This window comes from Chaetura pelagica, unplaced genomic scaffold (genome assembly GCF_000747805.2).
Source record: "Chaetura pelagica isolate M959 unplaced genomic scaffold, ChaPel_1.0 scaffold29, whole genome shotgun sequence".
NCBI lineage: Eukaryota > Metazoa > Chordata > Aves > Apodiformes > Apodidae > Chaetura > Chaetura pelagica.
In genome coordinates, this window is record NW_009970720.1 from 1,851,118 (window position 1) to 1,867,156 (window position 16,039).

Genomic DNA, 16,039 nt, shown 5'->3' on the forward strand with positions numbered 1-16,039 from the left:
CTATTGTTAGGGACATAACTGAAACATCTGTGGAAAGTTTAGTCAAAGGAGTCATCCTAAACATTTAACAGAGAATAGGGGCACCTTCAGACTTTGGTTCAGCTGAACTAAGATCTGAATTGCTCTTTGAAGTTGGCCTGTGTCTCTTCCTTGACTGTAGAAGGAGTCTGAGGTGACTAGGCTCCTAACTTAGAGGCCTCAGGTAAGTGTCAAAAATTTATCATATTTAAGAATATTGACTTTAAATTAATATTTGTGCTGCTTATATGCAGTATATGACTTCCTGTTGTTTAGTCAGGAGAAAAATACATGAAGTGCACTGATTCAAAGACGACAGTCAAAATTACAGGTACCACACATTAAGTCTGGCATCTCTTCCAAAAACTTTGGAAATTTGAGTGTAAATTAAAGGAGTAGATAATGACTGATAGCCATGGCTTACATTTCTTTCTTACATCCTGAAGAAGTGCAGCAGTTTACAGAAAACAAGTTTTATGTTTTATCCTTCATTTTAATGTTGCAAGTGCCAAGTGCTTACTGTAGGGGATACTCTACTATAGGTAGTTGTAACACTTCTCTTCAGGCTTAAAATACTTTAGCATTTCTTATTTCAGAATAAATAGACAGGATTTCTCCCTTAAGATGTTGGCCAGAAAACTACTTTTTCCAATAGTACTGTCAGAATATTGTGGTAGTAGGTAAGAACAGCCAAATAATACATGATATGCTTGGAATATACACAACCTGATTTCCTCATTATTGTTCGATATATTTTCCTATTCCACCTGCATAGAAATTGTCTTCAAATATTGTTTAAAACTGGTATTTAATGACTTGTCAAAGTATGCTAGGTATGTAATTTTTCAGTAGTACAATTATCCACTGAGGAAATTGTCAACCTGTATTTTTGATACATACCATCTATCTCTCCACACGTATTAGTTGGCAGAAAAGATACTTTGGAAGATGTGGGATGACGGACACATCATTGTGGAGGTCATCTTGAGATGACTAGCTGGCCACCTGGGCACACTGCTGGCTCGTGTTCAGCCAGTTGTCAGTCAGCATCCTCAGGTCCCTCCCTGCTGGGCAGCTCTCCAGCCACTCCTCCCCAAGCCTGTAGCACTGCCAGGGGTTGTTGTGGCCAAAGTGCAGGACCCGACATTTGGCCTTATTGAAACTCATACAACTGGCATTGGCCCATGGATCAAGCCTGTCCAGATCTCTCTGCAGAGCCTCCCTGCCCTCAAGCAGAGAGACGCTCCTGCCCAGCTTAGTGTCATCAGCAAACTTACTGAAGGTGCACTCTATCCCCTCATCCAAATCATCTATGAAGATGTTAAACAGGAGTGGCCTCAGCACTGAGCCCTGGGGAACACTACTCATGACTGTCTGCCAACTGGGTCAAGTTGCACCAGGGGAGGGTCAGATTTGATATTAGGAAAAATTTCTTCCCAGAAAGAGTGGTGAGGCATTGGAACAGGCTGCCCAGGGAGGTGGTGGAGGCTCCATCCCTGGAGGTGTTCAAAAAACCCAGGTGGATGTGGTGGTTTGGGACATGGTTTAGTGGTTAGGGGTTGTAGGGCAGACGGTTGGACTTGATGATCTTGAAGGTCTTTTCCATCCTTGATGTTTCTGTGATTAATGATGGATAGTATTAATATGGCTGGACTCGGGCCAGTAAGATATTAATACAACCAGCCCTCATTAAGACCGGTGTTGGTGTCTGTCGTTTAGCTAGGTTCAAGCTGGAGGCTGACAAGAACTGTTACTCTGAGCATAAAGCTAGGGTTAGGTTTGGGACTGAGGCTGGCTGATGACATAGGGTGAGGACAAGTCTAGAATTTGCCACTGGGCTAGGTATAGGATTTAGCAATAATACTGTTTGGTTAGGGTCAGGGTTGGGACTGTTGAGGAGGAGTAAATGAATCAAGTTTGGAGTTAAGGTGTTTCGTGCCAGCAGCAGAAGTTTATTTATGGCAGGGTCTTAAGGTCTACAAAGGGCTGGTATCACCCAGAGAGATCTGGTTATTGTTGAGCCAAGGTTTTATAGGGATCACTGAGCTTGCATTAGAATTAGACTTAGGCAGACATTGATTGGCAAATGAGAGTTATGGTTGAGTTAAGCAGGAGCAGTTAAGCAAGGTAGCAGCTGCAGTCTGACTGAAAAGGCTTGAGTATGAAGTGGAGATTTATCTATTTCATAGCCAAGGAAAGGGTGGAGATGAGAGCCAGGGTTCATGTTGTGTCAATGAACAAAGTATTATTGAGGTTGCATCTGAAGTGCAAGACTGATATAATCTCCAGTTCTACCAGTACTCTGGTAGTCCAAAGCAAGTGTTCTGCTTGAGTCCAGCATGCCTGCCTTGCTTCAGCCTCTTGGAATACACTTCCAGTAAGGCAAGGACACGGTTTTGATGTTAATTTGGAATGAGGAACAGAAGTGAGTAGGAGCAAGTAATTTATATCTAGCTGTGAGTCCAAAAGAGAAGATAGCTGTCTGTCTAGGCTCCACTCTTAGGTTACAATGAAAGCTAGGAGTGAGATCCTGGACAGCAAGGTAAGATGTTGAAGATGTTGATGTAGAGTAGTGCCCACTTGAATCAGCTGAACTAGATTTAGGGTTGATAATTCAGAGGAAGGTAACTGGTTCTACCAAAGTTGGAAATCTGTGCTTGTTTAAAACTACCACTGAATTGTGGCTTGTTGAGATTTTGGGCAAAAAGGTCTGATGAACTAGAGAATACAATAATTACAATAATTCAGAGTAGTTAGGATTTCAGTCTGCATCAGCAGGATTGTTTTAGATATGGAGATAGCAAAGACTGCTTTGTACAGATTTGAGGTTTAGCTGGGTAGTTGCACTTAAATGATTCCTGAAAACAAGCTTGATAATACTTAGATGCTGCTGATTTCAAGGATGTGCACTAAGGTAAGAGCAGAAAGGTCTGATCTGATGGCTAGAAGTAGCACATCTCTGATAGACATAAGGAGAGGGCTTCTTAGAGAGGTGATCTCCCCACTTGCCTGTAAACCAGAGGAGTGGTGAACCAAGCTGCATTTTCTTATATTGGATTCCAATGTGTTGTCTGATAAATATCTCTTGGAATAAGTGTACGTGAAGAAAAAGAAGAGGCCTGGTTACACTGGAGAAGTTGGTGTTTCCAACTGTTGCACTCACCCATGTCTTAGCATTCAATCTCTGTCGTCATGCAGTGAACAACAATATTACACATAGCAAGTAATATATATCCTGGGTTTGGCCTTGCAACTATTCTTTTACTTACTTTAACTTCCTCTGTTCTTAGTATACTGAGAAAGAGAAGCATGTACCTTTATGCCAGATAAACAGACTGTTTTCAGATCTGAGTTCTGGAGACTGGATTTTTCCTCTTAAATTACTTGACAAGGGCTTATGCAGAGATGAGTCAGCTCTTTTAAGCAGATTGCACTGGAATAAAGTGCAGGTAAAACAAGTATAGATTAAATCCAATTACACAGCAGCTGGTTTACTGTCTAGTAGGTCCAGCCAGAAACTTGGAGGCCTCAATGCCTGTGCAGCTAAATTAAATCCCCCCAGAATATCTCATCTGTGCTTCAGGCTCTGTCCTCTAAAATGGGTTCACTGCAGGCTTTTTGTTAATGATTCCAAACTGTGCTGGAACCAATAATGTTTTGGAGAATGTTGGCTGGTGCAGGGCAACAGTGTGCTAGAAACAAAAGTGTGGAAGATTATGTTCCAGTGCCCAGGAATGCTTTGGTCACTGATAAATTTTAAAGCCTTAGTGACTGAAAGACCAGATGCCTATTTGTCAGTCACTCTCAGAGTTTTGCTTTTAAGTGATGCCATAAAATATATTGATATCTTGTGATATTGTGCTGGTATAATAAGCACTTTTTTAGAACTTAATTTAGTGCAAATTATATAGGAACAAATCTTGAGGCTGGTAACCTGCTTGGAAAAGCAGGTGAGAGGCTGAATATAACCACAAGTATGGAAAGCATGAAGAGAGTTGCTACCATACCCAAGGGTTTACAACACTGTGTGTTGGCCCAAAATATTGGCCAATAAATTTCCTCCTATACTGCTGGTAGTTAAATGCTGAAAGTACAGTTTGCACATCCCTGTTTTTATCATAAATCCTAGAATAAACTAAAATTCTAGTTTTCATTGAAATAAATTTATTTATGGAAGGTGAATCTTAACATTTTAAAAACCTGATTTTTTGTTGGTCCACATATAAGCATTTTCATGCATCTTACATCTGAAGTCTTTAAAGTTGTAAATAAACTGTACTTTGGCTTCATTTATATACAGCAAATGGTACCCTACAGCTTATGAAATTATAATTTCAACATGTTTACGAAGCTGTTTTCAGCAGAGAACATTTCATTATGTCTTTAAAGCACGATAATGCTGAATGTCACTATATTGGAGTGATTTGAAGATTTTTAAAATTTGGTTATATTGGAAATTATCTCATATATATAATTTACTTACAGCTTGCACATATGGGCTCAGTACTTAATAATTCTCTGGAATGATAAGTTAACATTTTTTCCTTACATTTTTTAGGGTTTATATTCTGCCTGTTTTACTACTTTTTTGTAAACTTTTAGCATCAAATTGCACATAAGCATATTTTAAAGTAAGTTTAGATATTGAGATGCTTCTTACAAGAAATGAATGACAGTATTCATATACTTAATCCCAGGTGGCCTTGTCATTTGTAGATGCCTCTAAACATCCTGACATGGCCTCTGGGTGCCATTCCAGAAGGGCATGGCTTTTTCTATAGTTGTGTGACATACCAGCTGTGCCAATGGCTTGAAACTCTGATATATCTGAGATGACATTAGGCACCCACATTTGGGCAACTGAATCACTCCTGAAGTGATGACTGTATTAGGGGCTTCTGTACAAAAGGTACCAGCAAGGCAGTACTTAAAACCATGAGGTGCTTACAACTTAGCATTGGGTTTGTGATTGTTAAGCAGCTTGTTAGCAATCAGGAAAATTGACATCAGTGTGTTTTTTTGCCTAACTTTCCCACTCTGTACCTTGACCTTTTTCTGTCCTGTCCCATGTCCCTGTTCTTCCTCGTTATTAGAGCAGGCACCCTTGGTGCATATGCTGGAGCCCATAGAGGAGCTTTCAGAAGAGGAAAAAGGTAATGGTTGATTCAGCTCGAAGTACAGTGGTATGTCTTTCTTCAAAATAAAAATGTAAATATAATTTGATAGCTACAGTATTTTTCATAGTATCTGAGTATGCTTATGTGATTTGGGTGGGAACACTCCTTGCTTGTGTCAGTCTCCTGTTTGCTATGGGTGCTTGTAAATACTGTGATTTCCTTATGGAAGCTCAATGTTTTTATGGAACTCTGGTTAACTCTTTGAAGCAGGTCATATTCTATAGCACAGAATCACAAAATTGCTGGAGTTGGAAGGGACCTCTAGAGATCATCTAGTCCAACTCCCCTGCTAAAGCAGGATTCCGTAGAGCACTTTACACAGGACTGCATCCAGATGGGTTTTGAATATCTCCAGAGAAGGAGACTCCACAACCTCCCTGGGCAGCCTGTTCTAGGGCTCTGTCACCCTCACTGTAAAGAAGTTTTTCCTCATATTTAAATGGAACTTCCTATGTTCCAACTGGTACTCCTTGCCCCTTGTTCCAACACTGGGAACTACTGAGAAGAGCCTGTCTCCATCTTTACCCACCTTTTAGATACTTACGGGCATTCATAAGGTCTCCCCTCAGCCTTCTCTTCTCCAGGCTAGAGTCCCAGCTCTCTCAGCCTTTCCTCATAAGAGAGATGCTCCTATCCCCCAGTCATCTTCATCTCTCTCCTCTGGACTCTCTCCGGTAGCTCCCTGTCTCCCTTGAACTGTGGAGCCCAGAACTGGATGCAGTATTCCACTTGTGGCCTCACCAAGGCAGAGCAGAGGGGCAGAATGACTTCCCTCAACCTATGGGCCACACTCTTCTTTATGCAACCTAGGATTCCATTGGCATTCTTGCCAGCAAGGGCACATTGCTGGCTTATGGATAATTTACTGTCTATCAGGACTCCCAGATCCTTCTCCTCCGAACTGCTTTCCAGCAGATCCACCCCTAACCTATATTGGTGCTGGAGGTTCTTTCTTCCCAGGTGCAGGACGCTACACTTGTTCTTGTTGAACCTCATGAGGTTCTTCTCTGACCAACTCTTCAGCCTGTCCAGGTCACACTGGATGGCTGCACAGCCCTCTGGAGTGTCAGCCACCCCTCTCAGTTTGATATCATCAGCAAACTTGCTGAGGGTACACTCTGTCCTCTCATCCAGATCATTGATGAACATGCTGAACAAGACCAGACCAAGTATTTATCCCTGGGAGACACCACTGGTTACTGGCCTCCATCTCAACCCTGATACGTTGATATGTCTAAAGGCACCAGAGATAAGCAGAGCAAAAATGTTTGAAGGGGACTGTCCCCTCACTAGGAGGTCCTTGGTTTTGAAGCTATTGCAACGTGTGCTCACTCAGACTCTGTGTAAGAGGATAAAGAGTTCAGATAGAAGAAGGAAGTTGGTGGTGGAGGTTGGAGCTGATTGCTCTCATAGATGTACCAAAGATACTTTTGCAAGAAATCTAAATGACACCTACCTCTAAACAGCCACAGCTCCGGCCAGGGTTGTGCAATTCTGAATGTAATTACATAGCCAAGTGTTGGCAGCTCTTCTGCTTCACGTAAGAAAAACTTGGAGAAGGCCACATTTCCATGTGACAGAAGCGAAAGCATTGGTTCATCCTGCATGGTGTTCTTCTGAAGGAAGCTGACTTTAGATGAAACACCAAATAGCTGAATAGCATAATAATCTATGCTCTGTGCAAAGCTCGAGACCAGTCTTGAACCTTATAGCCAGTGAGTTTGAATTTGAAGGAGTTATGCTGTTTTGAAGATGAAATTGTCACCTGAATACATCTGCACACAAGTCAAAGGTCTCCCCAGGGAAAATGCAGTGACTCTGACCAATCTGAAATAAAAAACTGCTCACATTTTTGCCATTCTTTCTGCTATTTTTCTTGCTTTCCATCTTCTCTCTTGATGGATTGTCTTTTATTCTTCTGCTGTGTCTAAAGGCATGGCCTGCAGTACAAAGGAGAGAGAGAAAGAATGCAGTCTGAAAAGATAGACCAAGATTCTTTTGTTTCCCCTGACAGCCATTTGTAAGGGAGAGTGTGAAAATTCTTGGCTTGACTGATTATTTCATAGGATTATGTAGGAGCTGAAATAGTGGGTTAGACTTAAGGCCCCTTGTCTCCAAAGCTGTCAAATCTAGCAGTTAGGGTTTTCTTGGGAGAAAAAAAAAAAAAAAAAAAAGGATCATTAAGTAGTTTCTGTAGCAAAGAGGACTTGATTTGAGTTAATTAGCAAGAACTAATGTTATCATTAATTAAGATAATGCTGGATAGTCTTGTTGCCCATAGTAGTATAGAGTAATAGTGAATTTTAAAATGCTTTTAGATGGATCTATTTTACTGTAAGGATTAACATCTGGAAGGGACAGGATTTTCAGAAGGCTTCTTTTAGCCTTCCACTTTAAAATGTTTCAGGTCTGGCTTGGTGGGAGGATTTCATACTGCATAATGCAGCTCTTCCTGACTGGAGATAGTCTGATAACTAGCACCAACGAGCATTTTGCTTCTTTTAGGACTCAGCTCTCCAGCCAAATCACTATGAATCCCACCACTGTCAGGGACTGAGTTGTCCACACAGTTCCCAAAGCCAGATAAGATTTCAGCCAGATTCTGTTCTCTACAACAGAGATCTCTTAGTAAAGTAGCTGGACCATACCTATGTAGTTTTCATTACCTATAGGTCTTTCCAGGATCCATTGGAACCCAATCCTCAAAACAACGTAAATATCATCTGTGTATCTTAGGGGTTTTTTGCATCCTCTTCGTGATGTCTATCTTAAAGGATAGTGGCACTTTTTTAAAGAATACATTTTTTAAAAAATTCACAGTATGGAATAATTCCCTCATTTATGCTCTTGCCTGTGAGCTGGCAAATGACTCTGCTGCCCTGTAAGGCATTTTGGAAAGTGACAAACTCCTGCCCAAGATTTACCTTTCATTTCAGGGGGCCAATATGGAAGTGTGGTTTACAAGTTGGGAGTATGCTTTCCTGGGATGTGCTGTGCCCCCAGCTTTGCTGACCACTGTCAGACAGAATCAGTTACCGTGGTCCCACAGATCATGAGTTCACTTGGTCTAGGTGGCATTCAGTAAAACTTTGTCTTGCTAGAGACACTTCATAGGCAGATTCCAGATGGGTATGTTTTGCTCTCCTGTGTGACTCTCTAATACTTTGACCTAACTTAGATGTCAATCTTTAATTTAGGTGGAAGAATCTGTCTAGATGATTCTTTATTTCTTGCATAAGAGTTCATGTAATTACTGATACTTAAAGCAAGGGAAAGAGATAGAAACTTCTTTGTCTGCTTTTAAGTATGTATGATGTCATAGACCTGCACAGAAGAAAACACAACACTGAACTTTGTCCTTGAAGGAGTTTCAAAGATAATTATTATCCATCATGTATATTCTGTGAAGCAGTCTGCCTCAGACTAAGGGTTTGTCTCTGCCAAGACTTCTGAAAGTGTTAACAACTTTCCAAAGGTTTTATTTCAGTAGGTGTTTTTTATCAGAGAATATTACGTTGTTTGAAGCTTTTCTTGAGAACAAGTTTGTCATATTCCTGTTGTAATTCCTGCTAGAGTTCAGATTTGTTTTGAAATACCACTTGTAGAGAATTTCATCAGCAGAAGATAGTCCTCCTTTTTCAGTACTTTAAAAGTACAGTTCCACAAGTAACGATCTCTGTTGTTAAATACTCAGTTACAAGGAAAAATAAAAGATACTTGTGATGGTGAGTACGAGGTGCTGAGATATAGATTCCAAATGAGCTGACTTTAGTAATCTAGCCCAAAATTGTAGAAAGAATACAACTCCATGCAGATAAAAAGTGCAGATCCATGTCTACCATGTTTCTAAAAAAATGCATGCTTCAGTGCAGTTGTTGTTGTCTTACGTGCTGTGGATTTTTCAAATGTCTCTTGAATGTATTTTTCCATTCTTATTTCAGAAATTGAGAAAGTTGATGATAAAAAAGGTAGAAGTAACCAGTATTTAACGAAGGCTTTGAATATTTATCCTTCTTTGCTTAAAGAATTACGAGCTAAGTTGGAGCAAATCCTGGAAGGGAAGCTGGAATCCTTGGGAATTAAAGCAGTAAGATTATTTTGAGTTATTTAAAAGAGGGGTAATCTTGGTCCCACTTGTTTTGCTGTTCTCTTTCACTCCTCTACAACAATCCTCAACCCATAAAATCCTAAGCTAAATTTCCACATGATATAGATACATGTAATTCATTAACCTGAGGGGGATGTCAGTCCAATTAGGGCTGTGGAGGATACGGCTGCACCCGGGAGCAGTGTTACCAACTTCTGTGATTTTTCTACAAGCTTTGTGATATTTGGAGTTTAAAACAGCGTATATGGTTGTAGGATGTAAATCCCAGAAATAATAGCCCCTGTGTTTACAGTACTGTTTGTTTCCTTAGGATGTTCGTGGTATCCCAAACGATCGCTTAAATAAAATTTTGCGCGCTATTGAGTCTGCTAGAGAATGCAAACAGAAGCAGGAGCCTGAGATGCAGGAAATTCGAAAGCATCTTGAACGCCAAGTTAGCTTTAGGGTTGAAGAGAAAGCATCATCTTGTAATAGACCTGTTTCCTGTCCTCAGCTTCCTTCAGAAGGTTAAAAAACCCTTTTATTTTGTTTCTTACGTTTTAAAACTGCTGCAGAAAGTTTAATTAGAAACGTTTCTGTGTAGCTGGTTTCATAATTTTTCACATAAATAGCCTACATAGTTAGGGCTAACTGAGCAGTTCCCTTTAAAGGGATCTTGGCATTGTGTTTTACTGCAGAAATCCTAGCTCACATATTAGCAAGATACGTGGTAACTCTGAACTGTTCTGAAGAAAAAAAATCCATTTTTTTCCTTCTTTTTTTTTTTTTAAATTATATTCTGCAGCAGAGACATCTTTAATTTTGGAAATGAGATATAAAATATACCAAACATTGTTTCTAATAGTGAGATATGTAACTTCTCTTTTAGATCTACAGATGTTCAATCAGCTGGGAAGTTCCTTGTCTGCCACCCCACGAAAACCAGCAAAACGGTCTTCAACAGCTGTCCGCCCCGCTGAACAAAGAACAGTCCTCCCTGAAAATACATCTACACCAAAGTAAGAGATGCTGTTCTCATAGTCCTCATACCTCAGGTAACAGTCCCAGGTGTCTGGGGTTTTGTGACTGATGTGAACAATTCCTGCTAATACGGGAAGAATCAAGAAAAGAATTCACGTTTCTCCTATATAAACTTCATGCTTACTTTGTTGATTGTCAGTCTTGAAATAAACTTGTCTTATTTTTAGATCCAAGAACCTTTATGGAAATGGAGTTTCCAGAAAGACAGCTAGTATCACGTATGTTCTGTTCCCTTATATTTTTGAAGGAAACATTTGTGATGACTGAATATTCACATACTCACCATGCAAAAGCTATTATTAAGCAGAAATTATAAAACACTTTTCTGGACTGCATAGTTAATCTTTTTTTTTTTTTGTAGTAGTAGTATTATTCCATTGGAGTCTGTTATTATAATGCCTGAAAGACAGCATGTTGTCATTTCAGCAGATGTGTTCCTGTTGTGAAGCAAAGAGGGACATTTGATAAAATCAGATAGTATCACTTCCTTTAGTTTTGTTCTGAGGTTCTCAGATGCTTTTTCAGAGCCAGTAAAAAGCATTTCAGGACTCAGGTGATCTTATTTTATTCAGTTTATTGATATTTTCTTGCTATGACCAAAATTAAACATGGTATTCAGTCACACCAGGCACATTACTTTGTCGTTTCCTGCACTTAAAAATTCCTAAATTACTTTAATCTAACAGAATATCAGAACAGACTTCCTGTGATTGCAGGTTGCTTGACCCTGAACTTTGCTCTCTCTGCTGATCCATGGAAGCCCGTCTTTTCTTGCCTGGCAAGCCTTGTTATATATTGGTCTGTTGTTTTGTAAAGATAGTTGCACAGTTGGAAACAGTCATGTCTATCTGTATAAAAGATCATTTAGTGATAATTTTCTGAGTTCATGTAGCCTCTTTTAAAATAGTTTTATGGATAGTTAGAATTTATGGGAGCTCCTGGGTGTTTTTTTACGTAAGAAAAATGCACGTTATTATTGGGAAGGAAAATACAAGGAAGCTTAAATATGTATATAACAATGCAGTCAGTGAAACCCAGTAAGTTCTTGGTCATGTGTGTTTGTGCTTTAGAACTCCACCATTCAGTTCAGAGGAAGAAGCAGATGAAGATGATATCAAGCAGTTTTACGTATCACCAGCTTTATTGCAAAAGCAGTCAAAACCATCAAGCAGCAAACTCAGTGCTTTCCAGAAGGTTCCTAGCAAAAGCAGTATGGATGGGTCAGAGGAAAGCGAGTTTGAAGAAACTGGAACACCTGCCAAAACTTCAAAAGGTGTTTTCACTACTTTTGTATATGCATGTTGTAACAGCTGTCCATTATTTAGCTTTCCTTTATAATATTTCTGCATTAGCAAACATCATTAAGGCAGACTAAGTCTCCAGGGTATGTATATTTATGTGTACTTCATGTGCACATTTGAGCACAAGTCTTAGGAGGAGCAGCTGAGAGAACTGGGGTTATTCAGTGTCAAGAAAAGGAGGCCGAGGGGAGACCTCATCACCCTCTACAACTGCCTGAAAGGAGGCTGGAAAGAGGTAGGAGCTGGTTTCTTCTCACAAGCAACCAGTGGTAGAGCAAGAGGAAACGGCCTCAAGCTGCACCAGAAGTTTAGACTAGACATTAGGAAGAACTTTTTCACTGAAAGGGCTGTCAGACCTTGGAACATGCTGCCCAGGGAGGTAGTTGGGTCACCATCCCTGGATGTGCTTAAAAGTCATCTAGATGTGGCACTTGGGGACATGGCTTAGTGCTGGATTGGTAGATTAGGGTTAATGGTTGGACTCAATGATCTTGAAGGCCTTCTCCAACCCAGGTGATTCTGTGGTTCTATGTTTTTCCTAATGTGTTTATATTAATATAGTACTTTGAGGTGTCAGTTCTGTAGAACTGAATGGTCTCTTCCAACCCAAACCATTCTGATTCTGTGATGATACTCTTTTATATAAATTCAGAAAAAGAGACAATCTCTGCCTCAGAGAGCCTTTTTCTACTTATTTTTTCTGTTGTGGAAGATTTCTAGAGGATTTACAGTAAAGCCCCTTATTGTGAATGGAAAGTGTCAGTGTATTTTTTTATGAATTTTAGGAACAGTTATTCAAAAACTGACGGAACAAGTTGGAAGAAGTCTTTCTAACCATGGGAATAAGAACAAACCAGCTGGAGGGTTTAATGTTGCCCAGGCCTTTGTTAGAAAAGATGAGGTGCAAGAACTGAAGGTATCACTTTTAATAGCCATTATTTCATTAAGTAATTGAACTAGATCTGTATCTCTTGGTTTTGGTTTTTTTCATATTGAAAACATCTTGATGGAGTGAAGAGCTTAATACTCAAAGATAGTTTTGGAATTACAACTAAGTACTCTTATATCTGCACTGATATATGGGAAAGTGCTAGTGAGGGAACTGTGGAAGTGACCCCTTCATCTATGCTGCTTATCAGTTTATACCATGACTGCTTTGGATTGTTACAGCTAGCCTGAACTTTGGGCACAATGGGTATAATTTTTGTCTCCTATTCTGACAGCATCAATCCCTTCTTAACTTGCTTTCCTATTATCTTGCTTTGGTGGAGGAAAAAAATGAAGTTGCTTATCTAATATTTTAACATCTTTTTATTTCTAGAGTTTTATCTGATATGGAGCTCTTAAATACATTTTAATGAGGGAACAAATTCCATTTCCAAGTATGGCTTTTGTTCTGCTGCATGATTTACAATCATGCACTGTTACCAAACTGCATCAGACATATCACTGATGTCTGTCCATTGAGTATGGCATATGTTCACTATCAGAATACTAACACAACTTTCATATTCAGGCTCATAAGATCTCAGTCTTCCCCTCAGTTTAGAGTTCTATCAGTTGTACACCAGATAGTGTATGGATTATGGAATTTCTTTGGAATAAGTCATTGAGTTATAAAACTGCTTAGCAGTTTTGATTTGTGCTGGGTATTTACTTGATCAAAACTGTTTGAAGTTGACATTTTTCTCTATATTTTGTACTTGAAAAATCAGTTGGGATTTAGTGGATGTTTGAGGAAACTCTTCCTCCAGCATTTCTCAATATATGTGACTGACTTGCCCATTACCACACCCTCCAAACACAGATAATTCAAAACAGCAAAATGTTGAATCCTGGTATGTTAATAATACAGCACCCTGAGTGGATCTGTCAGTTTCTGAAAAACAGTTTGCAGTGTTAACATTGAAATATGTAGAAAGATAGAGCGTTACTGCAGCCTCTTCCCTTCTTCCAAGACACATGACACCTCCATATTTGCTGATTTTTCTCTAGTATGTACATACCTTGCATTGTTTTCTAATAGCAGCTGAATCATTCTTCTGTGCAATAGAAGCACCTTCTAAATCTTGAGAGTGTAATATTGAGAGACTTCTGGGAAATAAGGTTTTAGTTTTATGAGAAACCTTCTTTTGCTTTCCACAATTAAGGTAATAAGGGTTTGATTCCTTTGAATTGCATCTGATTGACAAACAGGGAAACACTGTAGTTCTTCTTTCTAAAGCTGAATGGAGGTACTTGGTTCTCAGGCAGATGAGATAAGAAAGACTATGGATTTGTTGCCTCCAGGTTCATCTGTTTGACTTGACTCTCCTTTTAGGAACTCATGCAGATCCACCACTTAATTAAAAATGTACATGTTGACAGTGAGTCTTAAGAGGAATTCATACTATAACTTTGAGCACCATAGGGGTTTTTAAATTTTCATTATTTAATTTTCTCTTTAAATAAACCAGTTTTAAACTAAAAGGCCTTTATTGCAGTATTAATTTTTTCTAGTGTACATACAGAATGCTTATATAGCAAAGTAAAATGCTAACTTCCATGATAACATCATGTCTTTATTATGTTTGTGTAAGTTATATACATCCTAATACTTAAAGGACTTTCCATCTCATTGGAACAGTCAATAGCCCAGCAAAGACAATCCTTCTTTTCAGTTAAACAAGTAATACCTGAAAACATAGGTTTCTGCCAGTTGCAAAACTGGCAGCACTCTATAACTTTTGCAGTTCCTGACTTAAAAAAAAACAAACCCAAACTACAAACCCGGACTTTTAGTTTTAGAACTATAATAGTGAACTAATATAATTTAGATTATTGAATTATGTGGAATTTAAAACTGTGGTAATACATGTTGTAAGGGCCAGTGCATTTTTCTTCGGCAGTTTCACATTGTTGTGTTTATAGAAGATCTCAGCACAACTTTAATGGAGAAAGGAAAAATTGATGCTTTTTCTTTTCCCTGTTAGTTCACGGAAGTTGAAGACGGTGATTGGGACATTTCATCAGTAGAAGACTTTGTCTTGATGAAAGATGATAAAGGCCAGAAGGCACCGACAGTACAGAAAAATGAGTCAGATGCTGCACCTGTGGTACAAGCATGGGGTCTTCCAAAAACAAGTGTACCAAAGGGAGAAGGTAACTTACGCATACTTCTACATGATAAGCCTTAAGTGCCTGACACACCTAGAGGAGAACTTAAGTGTACTGTATTACACGTTGTGATTCAATATATGGTATTTTTCTAAGAAAAGAACTAGTAAGAAAAAACTGTGTTGATTTTATGTCCTTTAAATACATTCTATTTATAACGCATGTAAACAACACATACACAAAGTTACTGAGATGCCAAGAATTCGAGATTTTAAAACATACAGTACTATTAAGCTTCAACCTTGTCTTAAAAATTAACCACCCAGGATTTCTTTTTTTAATCTTTTCCCAAATTTAAGGGAGAAGGGAAATTTTCTTGCTTTGTCTTGAGAATAATGATCAAACTTCAGGTTTGTTCCAAGATATTTAAATGACCTACCAGGCTGAGGTAGATATTTGAGCTACTGGTAAAGTAATAACCTCAATCTTACACAGAACTTGTATCATATTTTCTAGCCCTAACATTTCAATATATTTAAATGTTAAAGCTGTGTCAGTGATACAAAGGTATTTCAGGTTATTTTTAAGAGAAAGTAGTATTGACACTGTACTGTGCATTGTATTCTGTGAGATAACAGCCTTCATGTTATCAACACTTTAAATTTCTCCACTGGTTGAAATTCTGGACTTCCTGTGGTCCACAGGTGTTTTCTCACATAGCATGAGATTTTATCCCATAGATAAACAGAAAGTAAAAAGTAACCCCCAAAATACTTTGAATTGCTAATATATATATATTTTTTGTTGTTGTTGTTATTTTAACAGGTCTTCAGGAAGCTGATAAAACAAGCAGCTTAGTCACTGTAACAGATTGGAGCGATTATTCAGATATGTAATGGTTGTGTTCCTGATGGGAGGCTTTTGGGTTCTGTTAGGGTTGAAAATGTCATTGAAAACTTAAAATGTTTCATACTCGTTTTTCATATTGGTCATGTAATAACAAGGAACACTGTTTACAGAGATCTTGCCTTTTAGTCCTGTTTTTGAAACCAAAATATCGGTACGCACACGACTGGCCATCTCTGTTTGGAAATCTGAGAGTTAATGCTGCTTTCTAGTGACCACAATGGTAAAAGTCTCTTTGATTTCACTGAGAAGATTTCACTTCTAATGTTTACATTAAAGATTGAAACTGGTCTTGCAAGAAAGCCTGTTAGCCAATCAACAGAATTTACTCCAGAGTATTACTTGATAAAATTTTCAGCTGCACATTTTCTTGTATTTTATCATAAATTTATATAAAATGACGAACATTTTAA

General features: G+C 38.8%; 1 protein-coding gene across 1 annotated transcript in view; it reads left to right on the forward strand.

Moving 5' to 3' along the window:
- The window catches only part of DZIP1 (DAZ interacting zinc finger protein 1), a 34,904-nt gene extending 19,288 nt beyond the window's left edge, over nt 1-15,616 (forward strand). Inside the window, exons 12-19 of the mRNA XM_010006354.1 lie at nt 9,137-9,282; nt 9,614-9,809; nt 10,172-10,301; nt 10,491-10,541; nt 11,394-11,596; nt 12,410-12,540; nt 14,597-14,765; nt 15,546-15,616. Of these exons, the coding sequence (XP_010004656.1) occupies nt 9,137-9,282; nt 9,614-9,809; nt 10,172-10,301; nt 10,491-10,541; nt 11,394-11,596; nt 12,410-12,540; nt 14,597-14,765; nt 15,546-15,616 (1,097 nt within the window). The remainder of the gene's footprint in view (nt 1-9,136; nt 9,283-9,613; nt 9,810-10,171; nt 10,302-10,490; nt 10,542-11,393; nt 11,597-12,409; nt 12,541-14,596; nt 14,766-15,545) is intronic.
- The last annotated feature ends 423 nt before the right edge of the window (nt 15,617-16,039 follow it).